The sequence below is a fragment of the Ylistrum balloti genome, unplaced genomic scaffold (assembly GCF_031769215.1).
Source record: "Ylistrum balloti isolate Yb309-2 unplaced genomic scaffold, AGI_CSIRO_Ybal_v1 Utg369828, whole genome shotgun sequence".
Classification (NCBI taxonomy): domain Eukaryota; kingdom Metazoa; phylum Mollusca; class Bivalvia; order Pectinida; family Pectinidae; genus Ylistrum; species Ylistrum balloti.
Genome location: NW_026781992.1, coordinates 154,684 through 178,963, shown reverse-complemented (window position 1 = coordinate 178,963; position 24,280 = coordinate 154,684). Strand labels below are relative to the sequence as shown.

The 24,280-nt window shown below is 37.6% G+C and overlaps 2 protein-coding genes across 2 annotated transcripts in view; one reads left to right on the top strand and one right to left on the bottom strand.

Moving 5' to 3' along the window:
* Positions 1-282: 282 nt before the first annotated feature.
* LOC132545115 (uncharacterized) lies at positions 283-14,244 on the bottom strand. Its single transcript, XM_060208785.1, has 8 exons — positions 12,888-14,244; positions 12,449-12,634; positions 11,982-12,128; positions 6,164-6,271; positions 5,294-5,385; positions 2,036-2,103; positions 829-1,154; positions 283-653 (listed from the first exon to the last, which is right to left on the bottom strand). The coding sequence occupies exons 1-8, from the start codon at positions 14,242-14,244 to the stop codon at positions 487-489; spliced, it is 2,451 nt and encodes an 816-aa protein (XP_060064768.1). The 3' UTR covers positions 283-486.
* A 4,562-nt stretch (positions 14,245-18,806) lies between these two features.
* Positions 18,807-24,280, top strand: part of LOC132545116 (transportin-1-like) — a 54,074-nt gene continuing 48,600 nt past the window's right edge. The window contains exons 1-3 of the mRNA XM_060208786.1: positions 18,807-18,914; positions 23,236-23,311; positions 23,638-23,894. Coding sequence (XP_060064769.1) covers positions 18,807-18,914; positions 23,236-23,311; positions 23,638-23,894 — 441 coding nt within the window. The remainder of the gene's footprint in view (positions 18,915-23,235; positions 23,312-23,637; positions 23,895-24,280) is intronic.

The following is a 24,280-nucleotide window of genomic DNA, read 5'->3' as shown; positions in this document are numbered from 1 at the left end:
TAATGTAATTACTATTTTAGATCAACAATCTGAAATATGAAGCTCATGCTGGGGTATTGATAAATATTAATCACAAGACATACAATTCATTGACAAATACATCAACATGTCATTTTTGAAATATCATAGCTTACAAAAAATCATTAGTAAAAATAGTTTGCTTTTTGATTATACAAAATGTGACCTATTTTTCATGCTAGGTTATATATATATATAAAAAAACTGTAATTAGTTCTTTAATTAACAAATTCATTAAACCACATGATATAAGTACATGTCTATTCAAAAGGTTGTGACTTTCTTTGCAACAAATGTCAAATAATCAGTTTCAAATTTTCAGTTCTCCAACATCATGATTTATTGGAGCTATCGCTTCACGACCTTTAAAAACAAAATTGGTCAGGTTTTGCATTTGGTGCCTGTTTCAATAATAATAAAGGTATTTTTCTTTTGTCTGTCCTTTCAATATAGACTTCCTCACAGATCTTAGGCATTAGATTCTCGTCTACCAGCCAGTTTGTTTCTTGAACTTCTCTTCATCAATTTTTTCTTTTTTGGAGAATCATGTGATGGTATGGCTGGTGTTTCCATGTCGATCACAGCATCAGCAGCTTGTAACAAGTCTGGTATATTATTCCCTTCAGGCCCCAAATCTAGAAAAAAAACCCAAAAAACACATTTCTTACATATTGGCTGTGGGCTATTTTCATTTTTCAGATAAACAAGAGTAGATAAAGAATTTCATTTGCAACTTTATGACACTTTTCTTATCATTAATATATCATTGAAAAGATTGATTTTTTCATAAACTATAGAGTTACAACTAACCGGTTTGTTTACTATCAATGACACTGATGCTCTCTCGACTGGCTGGACGATCACCAACTGCTTCTATGTACCCCGGTAGGGCCTCTTCCTCCTCCGGAATAAACCCTGGATTATCATGGCCCTGACTCCCATGTGAGTTACCAGACGATGGGCGCTGAAAGAAGCCAGATGAAGGGTGCTGGAGAGAGGCTGCAGACCTGGGAAGGGATGCTGCTAATCCAGAACGAATCTGCGATGACGCTGACCCTGGACGTGTTATAGACAAAGCGGAATCAGGGCGGAGTGATGCAGAAGATCCAGATCCAGGGCGCGGGGAATTCATTGATCTGAAAAACAAAATTTTAAAGGGTTTACTGATGGTATATTGTCTGTAAAAAAATAAGCCCAGTGGACCAACACAGCCCCAGTAATGCTAAGTCAGGGACTGCCTTATTATGGGTGGGACATTAAGCCCAGAATACCATTACATTGCCTGTAAAGTCGTGGAGGGAGCCTTTTAACAAGACAATAAGCCCAGTGGACAAACATAATATGTTTAAGGCTGTAACTCAACATTAAGGGGGGTCCTAAAACAAGACAATATGCCTAATGGAACAACACATACCCTGTAAGGTTGCAACTTAAAGCCAAGGGGCGGGGCTCTTATAACAAGACAATATGCCTAATGGACAAACACATTACCTGTAATGCTAGGTCTGAGATGGGCTTATTGATATTGAAAGAATTATCTTTGGTAATGCTACTGGATGGCATAATATATGGGTTGGCTTATTACTAGACATGGGCTTATTGTTGGAATACTATCTTGCCTTTTGTGTTGTCACCAGTGACATTAAATCATTTCTAGATAAGACCTTTTTTTTATAAAAGTAGACAAAGTGATCAGGGCCTTATATAATATAAACCAACCTTCTAAAACAACTACTAACATACAGGATTTCTGCAATATAACTAGTTTTCAACAATTTACATTCACAGTCACATTTGAGGGACACAGGTAAGTAAAGACCAGAACAACACTTCCTTGACAACATATGTAAATCACATGCCAAAGTTGGCTTACATACCTTCCATGGATGGAGATAAACAGACTGAAGGACAGAGAAAGTGACTGCTATAGAAAACACACACACCACTTTCCATTAATTAGGTGAGGTCTATTAATAAGTCCATTTCTAGTAGGCAAAGAAAATTTAGTTAGAATTACCGATAGAAATCTGGTTTGAGGGTCTCCACCTGAGGAAGTTGTCCATACATTCTGTTGAAGCTGACATCCTGTAATAAAAGGCATATCCTATGTATAACATCAGAAAGCCTTAAATAAGCTTTATATCTAAACTACATCTTCTCACTGATGATCAACCATAGAAATTAGACATTAGAATTTTAACTTTTAAAGGTTATATCTATCACTGTAAACTTTCAGAGGTTTTGTATATCACAGTGTAAACTTTCTGAGGTTCTCTTTATCACAGTGTAAACTTTCTGAGGTTTTGTATATCACAGTGTAAACTTTCTGAGGTTTTGTATATCACAGTGTAAACTTTCTGAGGTTCTGTATATCTCAGTGTAAACTTTTCTGAGGTTCTGTTTATCACAGTGTAAACTTTCTGAGGTTCTGTATATCACAGTGTAAACTTTCTGAGGTTTTGTATATCTCAGTGTAAACTTTCTGAGGTTTTGTATATCACAGTGTAAACTTTCTGAGGTTCTCTTCATCACAGTGTAAACTTTCTGAGGTTTTGTATATCACAGTGTAAACTTTCTGAGGTTCTGTTTATCACACTGTAAACTTTTTGAGGTTTTGTATATCACAGTGTAAACTTTCGGAGGTTCTGTCTATCACAGTGTAAACTTTCTAAGGTTCTGTTTATCACAGTGTAAACTTTCTGAGGTTTTGTATATCACAGTGTAAACTTTTCTGAGTTTCTGTTTATCACAGTGTAAACTTTCTGAGGTTTTGTATATCACAGTGTAAACTTTTCTGAGGTTCTGTTTATCACAGTGTAAACTTTCTGAGGTTCTGTATATCACAATGTAAACTTTCTGATGTTTTGTATATCTCAGTGTAAATTTTCTGAGGTTTTGTATATCACAGTGTAAACTTTTCTGAGGTTCTCTTTATCACAGTGTAAACTTTCTGAGGTTTTGTATATCACAGTGTAAACTTTTCTGAGGTTCTCTTTATCACAGTGTAAACTTTCTGAGGTTCTGTATATCACAGTGTAAACTTTCTGAGGTTCTGTTTATCACAGTGTAAACTTTCTGAGGTTCTGTTTATCACAGTGTAAACTTTCTGAGGTTCTGTTTATCACAGTGTAAACTTTCTGAGGTTTTGTATATCACAGTGTAAACTTTTCTGAAGTTCTGTATATCATAGTGTAAACTTTCTGAGGTTCTGTTTATCACAGTGTAAACTTTCTGAGGTTCTGTTTATCACAGTGCAAACTTTCTGAGGTTCTGTTTATCACAGTGTAAACTTTCCGATGTTCTGTTTATCACAGTGTAAACTTTCTGAAGTTTTGTATATCACAGTGTAAACTTTCTGAGGTTTTGTATATCACAGTGTCAACTTTTCTGAAGTTCTGTTTATCACAGTGTAAACTTTCTGAGGTTCTGTATATCACAGTGTAAACTTTCTGAGGTTCTGTTTATCACAGTGTAAACTTTCCGATGTTCTGTTTATCACAGTGTAAACTTTCTGAGGTTCTGTTTATCACAGTGTAAACTTTCTGAGGTTCTGTTTATCACAGTGCAAACTTTCTGAGGTTCTGTTTATCACAGTGTAAACTTTCCGATGTTCTGTTTATCACAGTGTAAACTTTCTGAAGTTTTGTATATCACAGTGTAAACTTTCTGAGGTTTTGTATATCACAGTGTCAACTTTTCTGAAGTTCTGTTTATCACAGTGTAAACTTTCTGAGGTTCTGTATATCACAGTGTAAACTTTCTGAGGTTCTGTTTATCACAGTGTAAACTTTCCGATGTTCTGTTTATCACAGTGTAAACTTTCTGAGGTTCTGTTTATCACAGTGTAAACTTTCTGAGGTTCTGTTTATCACAGTGCAAACTTTCTGAGGTTCTGTTTATCACAGTGTAAACTTTCCGATGTTCTGTTTATCACAGTGTAAACTTTCTGAAGTTTTGTATATCACAGTGTAAACTTTCTGAGGTTTTGTATATCACAGTGTCAACTTTTCTGAAGTTCTGTTTATCACAGTGTAAACTTTCTGAGGTTCTGTATATCACAGTGTAAACTTTCTGAGGTTCTGTTTATCACAGTGTAAACTTTCCGATGTTCTGTTTATCACAGTGTAAACTTTCTTAGGTTCTGTTTATCACAGTGTAAACTGTCTGAGGTTCTGTATATCACAGTGTAAACTTTCTGAGGTTCTCTTTATCACAGTGTTAACTTTCTGAGGTTTTGTATATCTCAGTGTAAACTTTCTGAGGTTCTCTTTATCACAGTGTAAACTTTCTGAGGTTCTCTTTATCACAGTGTAAACTTTCTGAGGTTCTCTTTATCTCAGTGTAAACTTTCTGAGGTTCTCTTTATCACAGTGTAAACTTTCTGAGGTTCTGTTCAACACAATGTGAACTTTCTGGTTTTATGTTTATCACAGTGTAAATTTTCTGGGTTTTGCTTATGACAGTGTAAACAGCTTCTGTTTATCACAGAGTAAATTTTCTGGGTTTTGCTATGACAGTGTAAACAGCTTCTGTTTATCACAGAGTAAATTTTCTGGGTTTTGCTATGACAGTGTAAACAGCTTCTGCTTATCACAGAGTAAATTTTCTGGGTTTTGCTTATGACAGTGTAAACAGCTTCTGTTTATCACAGAGTAAATTTTCTGGGTTTTGCTATGACAGTGTAAACAGCTTCTGTTTATCACAGAGTAAATTTTCTGGGTTTTGCTATGACAGTGTAAACAGCTTCTGTTTATCACAGAGTAAATTTTCTGGGTTTTGCTTATGACAGTGTAAACAGCTTCTGTATATCACAGTGTAAACTTTCTGAGGTTCTGTATATCACAGTGTAAACTGTCTGAGGTTCTGTATATCACAGTGTAAACTGTCTGAGGTTCTGTATATCACAGTGTTAACTTTCTGAGGTTCTCTTTATCACAGTGTTAACTTTCTGAGGTTTTGTATATCACAGTGTAAACTGTCTGAGGTTCTGTATATCACAGTGTTAACTTTCTGAGGTTCTCTTTATCTCAGTGTAAACTTTCTGAGGTTCTCTTTATCACAGTGAAAACTTTCTGAGGTTCTGTTCAACACAATGTGAACTTTCTGGTTTTATGTTTATCACAGTGTAAATTTTCTGGGTTTTGCTTATGACAGTGTAAACAGCTTCTGTTTATCACAGAGTAAATTTTCAGGGTTTTGCTATGACAGTGTAAACAGCTTCTGTATATTACAGAGTAAATTTTCTGAGTTTTCTAACTGTGGAGGTAAAGCTTACATCATCGGAGTCTGCACTTTCCAAGGACAAGTCGACTGAAGATTCCGATTGGATTTCCAAGGGGTCCGGATACAGGTCTTCATAGTAACCCTCTGTAATATATATATACCACTGTATATCTGGGACACCTGTCTCACTTTGAAATGTTTTTATTTTAAAGCATTTTACACAATTCCTGTTGTCATTATATCTTGGAATATACTTTATGAATCTTTTCCGAATTTCATTATGTTCACAATTGTTTCTGATTTTGTCAACATCATTTTGAGACTGATTGGAAAAACAAAATCATTACTGGGCAACCATCTTGGATCTAAAGTTTGTTATCACTGTTACTTGAAAAATACTGGATGATTCTTTCTCAAATCTTACTCATATATTTGCCTTGGTCCCTTACGTTGTGACTCCCTGCATATATCTCACTGACTTTACACTTATTTTACACCTGGGAATTCCTTAAGATTTGCAAGCTACCTGTGAACTGGACTTTCTGTTTTTTTCTTAACGAAAGCATTTTACAAGCCATTTTTTCAGGGAAAGTTAACATGGTAGCTCAAAATGTCACCATTCAACATCTTAGTCCACTGAGGAGAGAGAATAAACAGTGGTCACTGTTCACTGTGATGTGTACCCACAGGTATATTTGGCTACTCAGTATAAGATACTGTTCTGTGATCAGCATACTGTTATACATCATTTAACCTAATACTTGTGGACAATCTGTCAATGCAGGCTACATGGTAGGGTCTCTACAAGATGTTTTAAAAGGCTTAAGTTTAGTTGCCACCAGCTAACCCTAGATAACGATTGTACACATGATAGGAATCATACCCAAGTATAACTAATACATCTCATTGTTAAAATACTGACCTTCCACGTCACTCCTGTGGTCAGTTTCCTGCCAGATAGTGTCTAGAGCAGGTTTGGTCAGCATCTGAGCTTTGGTTATCTTCTCAGTTCGACCATTCAGAAAAATCCCTACAACAAAACAACATTGGTCACTCACCACAGACACTGGCCGTTCATCACCAGACACTGGCCGTTCATCAACACAGACACTGGCCGTTCATCACAAGACACTGGCCGTTCATCACAAGACACTGGCCGTTCATCACCACAGACACTGGCCGTTCATCACCACAGACACTGCCCGTTCATCACCACAGACACTGGCCATTCATCACCACAGACACTGCCCGTTCATCACCAGACACTGGCCGTTCATCAACACAGACACTGGCCGTTCATCACCACAGACACTGGCCGTTCATCACCACAGACACTGGCCGTTCATCACCAGACACTGGCCGTTCATCAACACAGACACTGGCCGTTCATCACAAGACACTGGCCGTTCATCACCACAGACACTGGCCGTTCATCACCAGACACTGGCCGTTCATCACCACAGACACTGGCCGTTCATCACCACAGACACTGGCCGTTCATCACAAGACACTGGCCGTTCATCACCACAGACACTGCCCGTTCATCACCACAGACACTGGCCGTTCATCACCACAGACACTGGCCGTTCATCACAAGACACTGGCCGTTCATCAACACAGACACTGGCCGTTCATCACCACAGACACTGGCCGTTCATCACCACAGACACTGGCCGTTCATCACCAGACACTGGCCGTTCATCACCACAGACACTGGCCGTTCATCACCACAGACACTGGCCGTTCATCACAAGACACTGGCCGTTCATCACCACAGACACTGCCCGTTCATCACCACAGACACTGGCCGTTCATCACCACAGACACTGGCCGTTCATCACAAGACACTGGCCGTTCATCAACACAGACACTGGCCGTTCATCACCACAGACACTGGCCGTTCATCACCACAGACACTGCCCGTTCATCAAAAGACACTGGCCGTTCATCAACACAGACACTGGCCATTCATCACCACAGACACTGGCCAGTCATCAACACAGACACTGCCCGTTCATCAAAAGACACTGGCCGTTCATCAACACAGACACTGGCCATTCATCACCACAGACACTGGCCGTTCATCACCAGACACTGGCCGTTCATCAACACAGACACTGGCCGTTCATCACAAGACACTGGCCGTTCATCACCACAGACACTGGCCGTTCATCACCACAGACACTGGCCGTTCATCACCACAGACACTGGTCGTTCATCACCAGACACTGGCCGTTCATCAACACAGACACTGGCCGTTCATCACAAGACACTGGCCGTTCATCACCACAGACACTGGCCGTTCATCACCAGACACTGGCCGTTCATCACCACAGACACTGGCCGTTCATCACCACAGACACTGGCCGTTCATCACAAGACACTGGCCGTTCATCACAAGACACTGCCCGTTCATCACCACAGACACTGGCCGTTCATCACCACAGACACTGGCCGTTCATCACAAGACACTGGCCGTTCATCAACACAGACACTGGCCGTTCATCACCACAGACACTGGCCGTTCATCACCACAGACACTGCCCGTTCATCAAAAGACACTGGCCGTTCATCAACACAGACACTGGCCAGTCATCAACACAGACACTGCCCGTTCATCAAAAGACACTGGCCGTTCATCAACACAGACACTGGCCATTCATCACCACAGACACTGGCCGTTCATCACCAGACACTGGCCGTTCATCAACACAGACACTGGCCGTTCATCACAAGACACTGGCCGTTCATCACCACAGACACTGGCCGTTCATCACCACAGACACTGGCCGTTCATCACCACAGACACTGGCCGTTCATCACCAGACACTGGCCGTTCATCAACACAGACACTGGCCGTTCATCAACCCAGACACTGGCCATTCATCACCACAGACACTGGCCGTTCATCACCAGACACTGGCCGTTCATCACCAGACACTGGCCGTTCATCAACACAGACACTGGCCGTTCATCACAAGACACTGGCCGTTCATCACCACAGACACTGGCCGTTCATCACCAGACACTGGCCGTTCATCAACACAGACACTGCCCGTTCATCACCACAGACACTGCCCGTTCATCACCACAGACACTGCCCGTTCATCACCACAGACACTGCCCGTTCATCAAAAGACACTGGCCGTTCATCAACACAGACACTGGCCATTCATCACCACAGACACTGGCCGTTCATCAACACAGACACTGGCCGTTCATCAACACAGACACTGGCCATTCATCACCACAGACACTGGCCGTTCATCAACACAGACACTGGCCGTTCATCACAAGACACTGGCCGTTCATCACCACAGACACTGGCCGTTCATCACCACAGACACTGCCCGTTCATCACCACAGACACTGGCCGTTCATCACCACAGACACTGGCCATTCATCACCACAGACACTGGCCGTTCATCACCAGACACTGGCCGTTCATCAACCCAGACACTGGCCGTTCATCACAAGACACTGGCCGTTCATCACCACAGACACTGGCCGTTCATCACCAGACACTGGCCGTTCGTCACCACAGACACTGGCCGTTCGTCACCACAGACACTGGCCGTTCATCACAAGACACTGGCCGTTCATCACCACAGACACTGCCCGTTCATCACCATAGACACTGGCCGTTCATCACCACAGACACTGGCCGTTCATCACAAGACACTGGCCGTTCATCAACACAGACACTGGCCGTTCATCACCACAGACACTGCCCGTTCATCAAAAGACACTGGCCGTTCATCAACACAGACACTGGCCATTCATCACCACAGACACTGGCCAGTCATCAACACAGACACTGCCCGTTCATCAAAAGACACTGGCCGTTCATCAACACAGACACTGGCCATTCATCACCACAGACACTGGCCGTTCATCACCAGACACTGGCCGTTCATCAACACAGACACTGGCCGTTCATCACAAGACACTGGCCGTTCATCACCACAGACACTGGCCGTTCATCACCACAGACACTGGCCGTTCATCACCAGACACTGGCCGTTCATCAACACAGACACTGGCCATTCATCACCACAGACACTGGCCATTCATCACCACAGACACTGGCCATTCATCACCACAGACACTGGCCGTTCATCACCAGACACTGGCCGTTCATCAACACAGACACTGGCCGTTCATCACAAGACACTGGCCGTTCATCACCACAGACACTGGCCGTTCATCACCACAGACACTGGCCGTTCATCACCAGACACTGGCCGTTCATCACCACAGACACTGGCCGTTCATCACAAGACACTGGCCGTTCATCACCACAGACACTGGCCGTTCATCACCACAGACACTGGCCGTTCATCACCACAGACACTGCCCGTTCATCAAAAGACACTGGCCGTTCATCAACACAGACACTGGCCATTCATCACCACAGACACTGGCCGTTCATCAACACAGACACTGGCCGTTCATCAACACAGACACTGGCCATTCATCACCACAGACACTGGCCGTTCATCAACACAGACACTGGCCGTTCATCACCACAGACACTGGCCGTTCATCGCCGCAGACACTGGCCGTTCATCACCAGACACTGGCCGTTCATCAACACAGACACTGGTCGTTCATCACCAGACACTGGTCGTTCATCACCACAGACACTGGCCGTTCATCAACACAGACACTGGCCGTTCATCACCAGACACTGGCCGTTCATCAACACAGACACTGGCCGTTCATCACCACAGACACTGGCCGTTCATCAACACAGACACTGGCCGTTCATCACCAGACACTGGCCGTTCATCAACACAGACACTGGCCGTTCATCAACACAGACACTGGCCGTTCATCAACACAGACACTGGCCGGACAGACATGTGGTAATCAGTAATTGTAATTGTAATCAGCTGTAATTGATTACATTTTTGCATGTAATCAAATGTAATCAGTAATCATGGAAAATCTGATTACTTGTATTGTAATTTAATCAATTACAGGTCTAGAATTTCCTGTAATTCTGATTACTTTTTGATTACTTTCTGATTACGTAAGCATGATTACATTTAAATTACGAGTGAATGTCGAAAATAGCTTTAAATGTATTGAATTTTTTTCCCTATATTTATTTATTATTTGTGTTTTAGTTGTATTTTAATTCAGGTTTTAAATTACTTGAGGACCAATTAACATTACCATGATTATGAAGTTATATCTTCGTAGGCAAACTACAACAAAAAGATTTTAAAAGCCAATGTAGAACAAAAAATATATTGATTTTTAAAGGCCACTGGATCATTTATATTAATTAATAATTGTTTACCTGTACTCCGACCTTTAAATTGACTGTACCTGTGGGCTATGGTCACCAGTTAATAATTATGAGATAATGAGTTTTTATAACCAGAGTGGACATGGGTTTTGCAGCCCAGAAAAGGAATATCTTTCCACAACACTGAACACAGGTCAGGTGCTATACATATGTAAGTAAAAGTGAGAACTTTTAAGAACACTGAACAGGTCAGGTGGTATATGTTAGTTTCAAGTGAGAATTTATGAAAACACTTGAAGGTTTTCATTTCATTTCTTGCCATCATGTCGAAAAAAACACCACTTCTATATTTTGATGTTCCACCTGGAGTTGAAGGGCCAATAAAAGCAAAGTGCAAAATATACACCTCAGTAATCTCGGGAAGCACAAAAACTACCTCTAATTTTCTCACCCATTTAAAGGTAAGTAAAAAATTTCTTTTACAAACCCATTTACTTCTTAGACATAATTTTGTTTAACTTAGTGCTTTACAAATGTTTCTCAATTCAACTTTTAAAAGTAAAAGCAAAAAAAATATATCTTTTAAAAATTAGCTACATGTATCCTTTTGTGTATTACCACATCAAAAGTAAGAAGCACACTAACTAGCAGCTCAGTTATAATCCCTTTTATACTATAATTTGCTTGGTTTAAGATGTTTGTTTTAGCTCATTTAACTCAATTTCAGTTATTTCAAATGCACACTCATGTTACTATATATGCATATCCCAAACTACAAAAGATGTTCCTTTTTTCAGCGGAAGCACAGGGATGAGTATATGACCCTCAAGGAGACTTCGTCCTCATCACCATCAAAAGTTGACCAGACTCGTATGAACAGATATGTTTTGACAACCAACAAATATTCTGTAAATGATCCACGTCACAGTCAGATAACAGATGCCTTAATTTACTTCATTGCAGGAGATTTGATGCCACTTTCACTAGTTAACAGTCCAAATTTTAGAAAACTTATAAACTGTTTGGATCCAAAATATCAAATACCAGACAGGAAAACAAAGGCAAAGGAAGAAATCTCTGGACAAATCAAAGTTTACTACAGACAAACAGAGTAACAACATCATTTTTAAAAAAGTCTCTTGAAAATTTTGACAGGTGTATAAAAGTCAACATTTTTCAAACATCCACAATATCAGCTAATATTGAGAGAGGAAAGCCATATACCAATAACAAAATTATTGTAAAACATGATCTTCCAGTTGATATTAAAAATTGTTATACTGGTCATGTTTGAATATTTGTATTAACTATCAAGATATCAAAGGAACAGTTTATTTTCAAGGTAGAATTCACAATTATGTCACTGAAGTAGATCAATAAATAACAACATAACCAGTACGTTATCTGGATCCTAGTGACACATAACATGTATAAAGGGAGTCAAAAGATTTTTGTACAAATTCTTGATGGATCTTTGACCTACCCATGCAATACATCTTGAGGAGCATGCGTTTTTTCACAGGATTGATGAGGATGAAGTCATAGTCACGCTGCGCTAACCTCTGTGTAAAGGATGGCATGAGTTTGAGGAATTCTTGGGATGTGTAGCGTATCGACTCCTTTACAGTCTCTGTAATGACACAAAAAAGTGTATATTACGTTAGAATGGCAATACTAATTGGCAACACACTGCATACCTCACATACCACACATCATACTTACATACCTCACATACCACACTACATACCTCACATACCTCACTGCATACCTCACATACCACACTATATACTTCACACACCACACAACATACCTCACATACCACACTACATACCTCACATACCACACAGCATACCTCACTACATATTTGGCATGTCATAAAACATATCAAACACAACACACTTCAACATTACACTTTGATTATAAATTTATGTCTAGTCATCAAAAACTGACCAGCAAACAGGGATTTCTGTGAGAGGTCAGAGTGCACATCAATCATCTCGTCCAGTAGGTCCCACATGATGCCATGAAGGGCATCACCAAGGCATTCAGCTTCACGACAAAAAACATTCAGAACCTTGATCTGCTGAGCAAGGTCATGAACTTGAGCAAATATGGGAGGCGACTCCTTAGTTTTGTCTGCAAAATGAAAAATATTTGTAAATTAAAAAAGTGAAGTTAGAAAAAAATATCAAATAGAATACAATCTCTTCATGCAATTGTTTAAACTTAAAACTTAAATGTTTATTTCTAAATAGGTGAGGGGGTGGGGGTGTTATTATATCACAATGCTATTTGTTGGTAAATATATTATGAGTGAGTTATGATTCTAAAAAAAAAATCTAAATCCTGGCTAATTAATTGATAATTATGGTACACACTGCAAACCTACCCAGAATGATGCGAGCTCTGAGGAAAGTCTTGAGGAACTTTCTAGCTTCTGGACTGATGTAATCCTCGTCAGAGCTGGTAAAAGTTGGCCACAGTGGCAGTTTGTTGCTATTACAACAATGGCGTACCTTATAGAACATGAGATATATAACAAATACAACCCAGATCAGGGCCCAGCATACCATACACAAACCAATAAGCCACATACTGTAGCTGGGTGTCATCCAAGGATTATCTAGAGTATAGGCATTGAACTCAGTCTTCATAGCTCCGATCAGGGTGAGGCCTAACAAGAGGAGATAACTCATCCCAAGCATGATGTTGAAACTCGTTAATCTGTAAGGTCGGATGAAGATGAAGAAGACAAAGAAAATAGCGAGGAATGCAGCAACAGTCCAGGCCTGGGTAACAATATTCTTAAATGTTGCCACATAAATGATCAACAAAATCATCTTCACGATCTGTACAACTACTCTATGGTATATACCCCAGAAGCGAAACGACGAATACAAGTACATATCGCTGTACAACCAGGCTTTACCTAATCCGATTTTATACTCTGACTCCTTCAGAAGCAGAAATGACTCATGGTGTTTGCTACAAGAACCAACAGACTCCCTCCGTACCTTAAAAACAACATAGGCAGGGAACACAATGAACAGAAAAATAGCAATGATGATGCCAAATGTAACATACAGCCAGTGTATCCCTGTAAAACACTCCACGTCGTTCATCACATCCACTACATTGCCGTTTGTACATTGGAGAAGGTGGCCGATGGTTGTTCCCATTGGAAGTGTAAGAATTTGCACCAGGTAAAAGAATATACGTCGTACCCATGCCAACTTGTTCCCGAGTCGTCTGGGCTGATGGATTTTTAAGAAAGCATAGAATGCCACAAACAAAAGAATTAAACCTACTATGCCAGAAAACCAGCCGACTGTGATATACCAGAAGGACAAAGGGACAGATGCACTGGGTGTGTAGTAGCTCTTAACATCAATCCAAACATTGTTATGAAGCTTGGTGAACTCCCAAACATCCAAATTGAACAAGAAGAAAAAATATCCCTTTTGCAGCCAGTCAGATGAATAAGTCCAGCGAAGGGCCATGGACTGAATCAGTGCAAATATCTGTAGAAAGTCAAGTGTCAGCAAAATAGCATCCTGCCAAACCAAAGACACGCCCCTCCACTTTCTGTTTTCCATCGCCAGGATCTCTTCTTCAAATTTCTCTTCCACTTCATCAGTTTCTTGTTCATCTTGAAATGTCTTTTGTTCCTTCTGTGAATTCATGGGATGAAACGTAAATTCACGTTCAAGGAGAGGAACTACTTCCTTCTTCCTATAAACTTCCATTGTTCTTCTCTACAAAATCCAGAAACAAAACCTGAACATGCTTTGCTAAATAATTATATATTACTACACCATAATATCTGGTACATGATCCAGTTATTGTGATATACCAGTTATTGTAATGTAGCAGTTATTGTAATGAACCAGTTATTGTAATGAACCAGCTACTGCAATGTACAAGTTATTGTGATGAAGCAGTTATTGTGATATACCAGTTATTGTAATGTACCAGTTATTGTAATGAACCAGTTATTGTAATGAACCAGCTACTGCAATGTACAAGTTATTGTAATGAAGCAGTTATTGTAATGAACCAGTTATTGTAATGAACCAGTTATTGTAATGAACCAGTTACTGCAATGTACAAGTTATTGTAATGAACCAGTTATTGAAATGAACCAATCTGCAATGTACAAATTATTGTGATGTACCAGTTATTGTCATGTACCAGCAATTATCATGTACCAGTTATTGTGATGTACCAGTTATTGTGATGTACCAGTTTTTGTTATATACCAGTTATTATCATGTACCAGTTATTGTGATGTACCAGTCATTGTAATGTTTCAGTTATTATCATGTACCAGTTATTGTAATGTACAAGTTATCATCATGTAACAATTATTGTGATGTACCAGTCTTTGTTATATACCAGTTATTATCATGTACCAGTTATTGTGATGTACCAGTCATTGTAATGTACCAGTTATTATCATGTACCAGTTACTGTAATGTACCAGTTTTTGTTATATACCAGTTATTATCATGTACCAGTTATTGTGATGTACCAGTTATTGTTGTATACCACTTATTATCATGTACCCGTTATTGTATTGTACCAGTTATTGTGATGTACCAGCTATTATCATGTACCAGTTATTGTGATGTACCAGTCATTGTAATGTTTCAGTTATTATCATGTACCAGTTATTGTAATGTACAAGTTATTATCATGTACCAGTTATTATCATGTACCAGTTATTGTGATGTACCAGTTATTATCATGTACCAGTCATTGTAATGTACCAGTTTTTGTAATGTACCAGTTATTATCATGTACCAGTTATTATCATGTACCAGTTATTGTGATGTACCAGTTATTATCATGTACAAGTTATTGTAATATACCAGTTATTATCATGTACCAGTTATTGTATTGTACCAGTTATTCTGATAGTTATTGTGATGTACAAGTTATTGTCATGTTCCAGTTATTGTGATGTACCAGTAATTGTAATGTACCAGTTATTATCATGTACCAGTTATTGTGATGTACCAGTCATTGTAATGTACCAGTTATTATCATGTACCAGTTATTGTAATGTACCAGTTTTTGTAATATACCAGTTATTATCATGTACCAGTTATTGTGATGTACCAGTTATTATCATGTACCTGTTATTGTATTGTACCTGTTATTGTAATGTACCAGTTTTTGTAATATACCAGCTATTACGAGACATCAACTGAACTATTGACCTGTTTGATAACACATTCAATGATTTTGGTTGCTGTCTGCATTTACATGTAACATATACTGGAAAAAAAACTGTGATTATAAATTAATTCGTCATTAAATATCATAATTATATATTTCATTGATATGTACTTATTCTTAATATACTTTTTACAAACATCATCCCGGATAAAAGGCCCTAGTAATCCAGCTTAAGATTTCTACAGCGTTGTGTCATTGTTTGTCATTTACATTAACAAAAATCATCCATGAATATATTAGGCAATGCCTCCTTGCAATTTCTTTTTCTACTGCATTCCAAACAAGCTCATCTCATATTGAAAATACTGTATTAAAATTGTGATTATTCATGACTGACATTTCTCTGTCATTTCAGGTTGGTGCATTTTGTTTGGTATCTGTGGAAACTTTGAAAAAAAAAGTTTAACTGAACAATTAATTATATGAATATTATGGTATGTCTGAACACATTTCAATACATTTATGTATTTGTTTGATTACATCTCATTAATGTAGTATAGCATTTGACATACCTTAAGGGGTTTGAAAGTAATGTGCCAAAGATATAAGTTACTGTTATATACTTGTTCCATCACAACAATTAAAATATGATGCCATCATGATCAAATTGGAAAGAATGGGTGAGATTCAGAATAACATGGTAACCAGTTACGAATCAGATATCATAGAATCTACAGTCATCAGTTCTAATGACAGAGCAGATAATTGATGTGCTGAGGTTAGGCCTAGTCCCTGTACCAGGAACTGTTTGAACCATGAAAGGAAATTGTTTGCCTAAGAAACATTTATGGTGTAGTGCAATAACTATTTGGATAAGAAGATTACACTTCAGGAAACAGCTGATGGTTTTGTCCCTGAATAAAACTTTTTACAAATCAGGTTGGTGTTTCAAACAGTTATTTTTGTATGTCAGATGGCAGAATGTTTACACTTCAGGAAACAGCTGATGGTTTTGTCTCTGAATAAAACTTTTTACAAATCAGGTTGGTGTTTCAAACAGTTATTTTTGGATGTCAGATGGCAGAATGTTTACACTTCAGGAAACAGCTGATGGTTTTGTCTCTGAATAAAACTTTTTACAAATCAGGTTGGTGTTTCAAAGAGTTGTTTTTTGGATGTCAGCATCATGTGACATTTCATTTTTTCAATAATTTTTGCGGTCTGCTTTGTTTACAATTATGTTAGCTTGGAAAGGACAGGCCAAAAAGGAAAGTAATTGAGCAATGACATAAAAGAAATAGTCTGGAAATTACATGAAGATGGTCAGGCTACTTTGCATACATTTAGCAACTTCCTGTTTGCCCACCATCATGTTTTTTGGGAAGAACCTAAAATGCTTGTAATTTTTGTCAAATTTTCAGCAAGTGAAATGTTTCTAGTCTGTTTAATTTTCACTCGGGATGCAACCAAGAAGTTTTTAAAGTTTTCCAAACTATCACTTCTTGAATCTATTATTTGGACTAATAGGTACCGTGTATACAGTTAGAACTACTTAATTATCTGCATAATTACCTCATTTTAACTGAGTATTTGCCAGGGTCCTCTCGTGTGTCCTAACCAATGGTTTACCATTAAATGGGTCAACTGTACAAGTGTTCCCAAGCCTAGTGGTCAGCAAGGATTAATTCAGGTGACTCTAATTAGATAATTGGGCAGTGCACTTACATTGTTAGGCCTTGATTATGTGGCCAGGTGGTCAGTCTTACTTGTTACTGTTCCTATTTGACAAATATAGCAAGGTCATTTATATATATAATTATGACCTACCCAGCAGGATCTCTGAAATTGTAAGATTACCCCAATTTGGATCCATATGATTCGGAGGTGGGGATAGGGAGTTAAAAATTGGGAAACTCTCAACTGAATCGGGAAAGTTGGAAGGTATGCCTTTGACTTGACTTTCATGGCAGTAAATGTTAACATAACTGCTGTTAAGTACCAGGAAATTCTTGAAGACAATTTGTGGCTAGTATTAGCATGCCATTTTTCTATGGGAAATGATATATTTCAGGATGACAATGTCCTTGTCACCGTGCACATTCTACCCAAAATTATATGCATAAACATGGAGTTACATTGATGAATCGGCCAGCATGAAGTCCAGAAACAATATATTAAAAAATTATGGTTAAACTTCAGGCGGGTGTTGGAAGGATCAGGAGTAAGGATGATCTGTTGTTGTGAAATTCTGAGCATTTGGTCAAAGATTACTCCAATGGAAAGCACTTCCATTGATAATTCCAAAGAGACTATTAAGTGTTATCTGACTAAAAGGATATCTCATAGAGTATTAAGTAAGTTGTCATTTACTTTTTTCGTTTTATTTCTTAATTTTTTTTAGCTTTGAAAATTTGTTAGATTTCGTTGGTAATGAAACCATGTCACAATCTTGTCCGAGTATTTATACTTGGTGCATCAGTTTCAGACCCCTGAAGAATAATTTTTCGCTAGGTACGCTCTGTTAATTAACTGCAACCATACAAATATGTAAATTTGCCAAAAAATTATATACTCATGGTATTCTTTAGTGAATGGTTTAATTGTGCAAGGCCACGAAGGTCAATAGTTTATGTGATATGGCTCGACAAATTGTCCGTTCCGAAATAGGCCAACATGACGGTCTGGAACAGATGTCCAAACGATACTGCACTACACTAAACTTCTACTTTATAAGGATATAGACCAACTTCAGCAATCTTAAACAGCCAGAGGAAGATAAAAAAGCGGAAATACTTTCAAAAGATTGTTTTGAAGACAAAGTCTAATCAGTGACAGTGCTGGTATGAATATTTTGTGGGATATTGCCTTTATTGGCCTGAAAAAAGGAGGAAGCTCATTCCATTTGTAATGATTATCGTAAGAGTAGTGTTATTACATTGGGTTACTTTACATTACAAAAACGCATGTATTTCAATATCTAACCTATTTTCACCTGTAACGATGTCTTGTTATTCGTTGTCCACCATTTTGTAGCGTCATGGAGTCGGTTCTTTCCGGCAGCTTCCGGATTGCATTACTTACCGGAACTCGACGATCATTCCCGAAACTATTTTAACGTAAAGATCAAATGGGCAAGATGGCGTGGCAGCCGGAGGAGAATGGTCTCCGACAAATCCTTCAGCTGTTGAAAGAGTCACAGTCTCCTGATACTGCCACACAGAGGAATGTACAACAAGTATCCTTTATGAATCATTTGACTGTCTTGAATTTCACTCTGTGGATGATAAAATGCCCGTTGAAATATTCATTTTGTTCTCCACACGTGTTTCGCGCGAATATCGAGCTTATATCTTATTCACGGTTAAAGTTTTTCCAATTCATCACTGTATGTATTACGTTTTATGACTTTGTATCACTTAGGAACTGGAGATGAACATCATGGCGGTAATTATATCGAATTATCGTTAATTATTATTGATATAAATGGTTGTTGAGAGTTCTTATAATCAGATGTAGACCAACTGTGATGTAAGCATTCACGTGATATGGGGACCTCATTTCAACATCACTGAACTTTTCTGTTGCCTTTAACTTATTCGTCGAACGGTTGACTTTTACGTGATTTTTTTGTAATTTTGTAAATTATGTTGTGATTGAAGTAAACTGGTTGATGTCGTGTGTACCTGATGGCAAATTGTTACATGATTCATCTATTATAATGATTATTCCATAATTGCGTTTGTAATTTGAGAAACTTAAGCATCCTTTGAAACTCGTCCTAAATAAGACCAACTATTTCTGTCTCTAAAATGATGATTTAATGTCAATATTAACATTTAATATGCTGTTTTTGGACATGTACATATTTACTGACAGATCATTTTACAGACTGTAGGTAGGGATTCAAAAACTGGTACAAACACTTCCACCACAGATGCGATGAACTGAACAATATTCCCACAACTCTGTCATAAATATTGTATTTATTTTATAGCAAAACAAGTGTATTTACTTTATAAAGTTTGCTTTGTTTAATCTATTCCAGTGTGTTTTCCCCTCTATTCAATTTGGCTTAGAATATTTGATTGCAGCACCATTACCAGTTACACTAAATGCAAACGGCACCACCTGTATAACTTGACCAGGCAGTATCAGGTTATGTCAGGTAGAACTGGACCGTACTGGGTGGTGCCACACTGTTACTAGTATAACAGAAAATTTTCAGTCTATAAACAAGCGATATTCATAATACTGATGAAATCTAGTAATTTCTGTCTTCATATGCTTTTTTGAACATGTATTTAAACATATGAGTATCGTTTTTGATGTCTTTTTGTTCATTTCAGACTAGGACTATGTTGCTAGTTTTGAAATTTTCATAATTTTTAAATGGTTTTGGCTTATATCTGACCTGTCTTCTGAGAAATTTTATATGAATCTTGTACGATGTCAGTAATTGCCAATTTATTGCTAAAATTATTGCGAACAGTGGTAAGTTGACAGTAAAATGTTCTGACACCGGGTTTTCACTATGCCATTTTTAACATCTGATATAGTCATTAAAAGTAACAACTAATTTAACAGCCAATGAAAAGTGGCGTTTGAAAGGTGACCAGTTAACACTGTAGGCAAGGATGAAGTTGCGATCTGCAAAACAATTTTATCAAAGTTGCAGAGGTACACTCTGTATATATACAAACTGCGCGATGATACACCATTAAGAAGCCTATGCTGTAATGGATGGTAAATTATACAGCAAAACATCAGCTGATGACACGGTAGTGTCATGTACGAATCTGACAGTGTATAATCTGAATATGACATAAATTGTCATGACTGTTCATGATAATTTATGATAACAGTTTAGATATTTCAAAAGAAAAGACTAACAAAATTTTGTCATGGAAAACACTGTTCTTATTGGAAAAAGAATTTTAATTCTGAATTTGTTGTCTTCGAACCTTATCTATTAGAAACAAGTCGGTTTTGCGCATCTGAAAATTAGATTCCAGGTTTAGACATCCAGAAAAATGTGTCGGTTGTTAATGGTCATGTTCCACTTTCACATTTCCCCCTGTCAAATAGAACATGATATTAAGCAGGTTTCACTGTATAATGAAATATTTAAATCACAATTTCTATCTTAAGTTCCATTTGGAACAGACTCCACACCATTTTTTGGTGTCTAGTCCAGAGGAGTAGTTTTTGCAAGCATAAAGAAATGTTAACATATCAGTTTTGTTCAGTGGTATGAGACAATGTGATTATATTAAGATTGAAAAAATTGAAGAAATGTAAATGCTTTTAAGAAATGTACATTACATTTACAAAATTTTAAAAACATTAGCATCTGGATGTAACATTTCGTGTTATAAATGTTAGGTCCAAAGATATACTTATAATGGTGTTAACGTGTGTATTATTTCTGCCTTGTGGTTGTGTATATCCTCACAGCAGTGGTTGGTATCCAAATGCTAGTGAATGTAGTGAAAAACCACTGAACACGTTTTCAAGAAATTAAATCACTTGGCGCTAGTGTAAATTGTGTCATAATGCTACGTCCCGGACATTGAAAAGATTGTGGTTTTATCCTTAATTATGATGTACATTGGTATATATGTTTTCCGACATCCTGTTAGAGGCACTTATCACAAATCGGTTCCCAGCTGTTTAATGCGCATTTGTACTATCACGATGCAAAAGATGACTTATATAATGGAGGGGCTGTGATGCAAGTCCAATGTTACGTCCATGACATTAGATGTCGGTGTAGGCCAACTATCGAAAATATTGTTTAATTTGATAGAATATACAAGAAAGACTGTTTTACATTTAACAAATGGTGTATGAGAAGCATGTGGTGTATTATATCGCTGGTTGTTCTTGGACACACAAGGACACCCAACACAATTTAGTGTATGATATGTTGAAATTGAAACGATCATTTTTACTTAGTTCTACTGCTTTGATAGGTGTTACATTACACACGACATGGTCACATCAAAATAAGCCACTGTTGGCTTTCCAGATAATTTAAGTAAATATTTTCGTTACATGAAGAGATTTATACTTGACAAATGTTTACAACATTGTCTTCTGAAATATACATTTCTCAGTAATTTTATCTGCTTTAAGCTTCAGATTTTGCAAATTTATAAATAAAAACTTTTACTCATTTCCCTATGAGAAATATAGGAATAACAATTTTATTGACATTAGCTCCAATAGTTCAGATCCAATGTATGCGTTGTTGCCTTAAGGATTTCCCACTGGAGATGAGATGGGAGAATGAATTACACACATTTAGAATTTAGAAGTTCAGGGTGACTCGCTAAACCTTTGGTATACATGTACGATGTATCAAGTAATTTTTTTCATGTTAATTGTCAACTTCTTGAACAAAACTAGACAAACAGTCTCATTTGTACATGTTTAATGTTTTATTGAACAACACTGATGGGATTAATTCTATTGAGAACATGGTAAATTATAGAAAAAACAACTTTTACTGTAATTGAAAATTTCAAAAGTGGGGCTGGTAGTTTTGATCAGATAAGTAAGAAAAAGTGGTTCACTAGCCCTTGGGCCAGTGGAAATTTTTTAGAATTGAACACCTCTGTAAAGTCTTTGATGGTATTCTAAATTTGAAATCCACAAGTCATATATTCATTACAAATGATAATTAATGAGTGATAGACTTGTTTGGTTTGCATTTACTATCATAATTGTACACATTGTGTGTTGTTTAGGTATAACCAGGATAATTGACTTTTATTGTGTTCCACAGAACATCAATATTTGATCTCGGCCTTGTAGGATTAGGAATTTTTTTTGTAACACCAATCACTGATGTGTGAGAGTAACTACCAAATAATTCATAACAAGATCAATAGAATGTTGTATCTCAGAAATTTAACTTTGTGTTGTAGAACCATTATATCACTTAAATGTAAATTATTAAGTGTTAACCACAATTCAAAAATTGCTTGTTCTTTGATTGTGTTTGTTCTACACAGCACTCCTGTATCATTGAAATCTTAACTGCAATCCTTCCTGACAATTTTCTCTTGTTCTAAAATCATGTTTTAATGTGTTGGTCTTCTTGTTGAATAGTATAGTGATGCTTTTCCTGTGGAAACAAGTTTTGACAACTCACTAAATATCTTTGTTTTGGAACTCGTCAAAATTTGGGATGTGTTCTGGGATGCCTGAAAAAAATCCTTTTAAGAAAAACTGATGTTGTTGTGTATTCAGCTGTACACAATAATTAATGATTCTGCTGTCTATGTATAGTTGAAATAAATTATAAGTAAATTCTACACCAATTCTGATTGATGTAATGAGTTATAGGTAGAGTACCTGTTATACTTAACTCCAGTATATGTTATATCTGACATTAATTTACAAACAGGATCTAGTTGTGTCAAATTCTTGTTTATAAATCAAAATTGAGGTCTGCTCTGATGCATTTTATATGTGTAACTCAGTATGTTCCATGTGATTTTTTTTAATTTTAAACTTTTGCATATATGTTAAACCTTAACAAGTTCTACCAGAAACTTGAGGAGTTAAATAAATATCCTGACTTCAACAACTATTTAATATTTGTACTGACCAAGCTGACCACAGAGGGTGAGTTATAATTAGTTTTTTCTTGTCCTAAACATCATGGTACTGTTTATTTAATGTTATAAGCCCACCACACTTTTAGTGATCTTTTCGTCCTATTAATGTTTGGAAACTACTTTGAACGTTTACATTTGATAAATTATGCCTACTTTGAATATTCACATAAGTTATGCCTGTTTATTTTGTAAATAAGGTGTTATGCTTAATTTTCAGTCTTACTTAAAAATTTTGTGGATTTTCTGAATTCTTGGGAATAAATCGAACATCAAGCATAACATTAGGTGATGTAAAATGTTAATTTATAAATAAAAACATGATTTTGTTTGTAGATGACCCGACCCGTTCACTAAGTGGTTTGATATTAAAAAACAATGTAAGAGCCCACTTTGAGAAGTTTCCTCCTGAGGTGACAAACTTCATTAAACAAGAATGTCTGAACAGTATTGGAGACCCATCTCCACTGATCCGTGCCACCATTGGTATCCTTGTGACCACCATTGTGGCCAAAGGAGAGCTGAGGAACTGGACAGAACTACTACCGTCCCTGTGTAGCAGTCTTGACTCGGATGACTATAATGTTTGTGAGGTATGTTTACAGAAATAACAATTTTAGGTGATTGATACTACCCCTCTTTGAAGGTGATTGATTCTACCTGTCTTCAAAGGTGATTGATATAACTCGTCTTCAAAGGTGATTGATACTACCTGTCTTTGAAGGTGATTGATACTACCCCTCTTTGAAGGTGATTGATACTACCTGTCTTCAAAGGTGATTGATATAACTCGTCTTCAAAGGTGATTGATATTACCCCTCTTTGAAGGTGATTGATACTACCCCTCTTTGAAGGTGATTGATACTACCCCTCTTTGAAGGTGATTGATACTACCTGTCTTCAAAGGTGATTGATATAACTCGTCTTCAAAGGTGATTGATACTACCCCTCTTTGAAGGTGATTGATACTACCTGTCTT

Bases quoted from the DNA above. Each gene is read 5' to 3' on its own strand.
- LOC132545115 (XM_060208785.1), bottom strand. From the start codon at position 14,244: ATGGAAGTTTATAGGAAGAAGGAAGTAGTTCCTCTCCTTGAACGTGAA. The intron at 6,272-11,981 runs GTAGGTCAAAGA...GTTTTGTTGTAG, and splicing joins CCTCAAGATGTATTGCATGG to GGATTTTTCTGAATGGTCGA. The intron at 1,155-2,035 runs GTAATTCTAACT...TTTGTTTTTCAG, and splicing joins CTCAAACCAGATTTCTATCG to ATCAATGAATTCCCCGCGCC.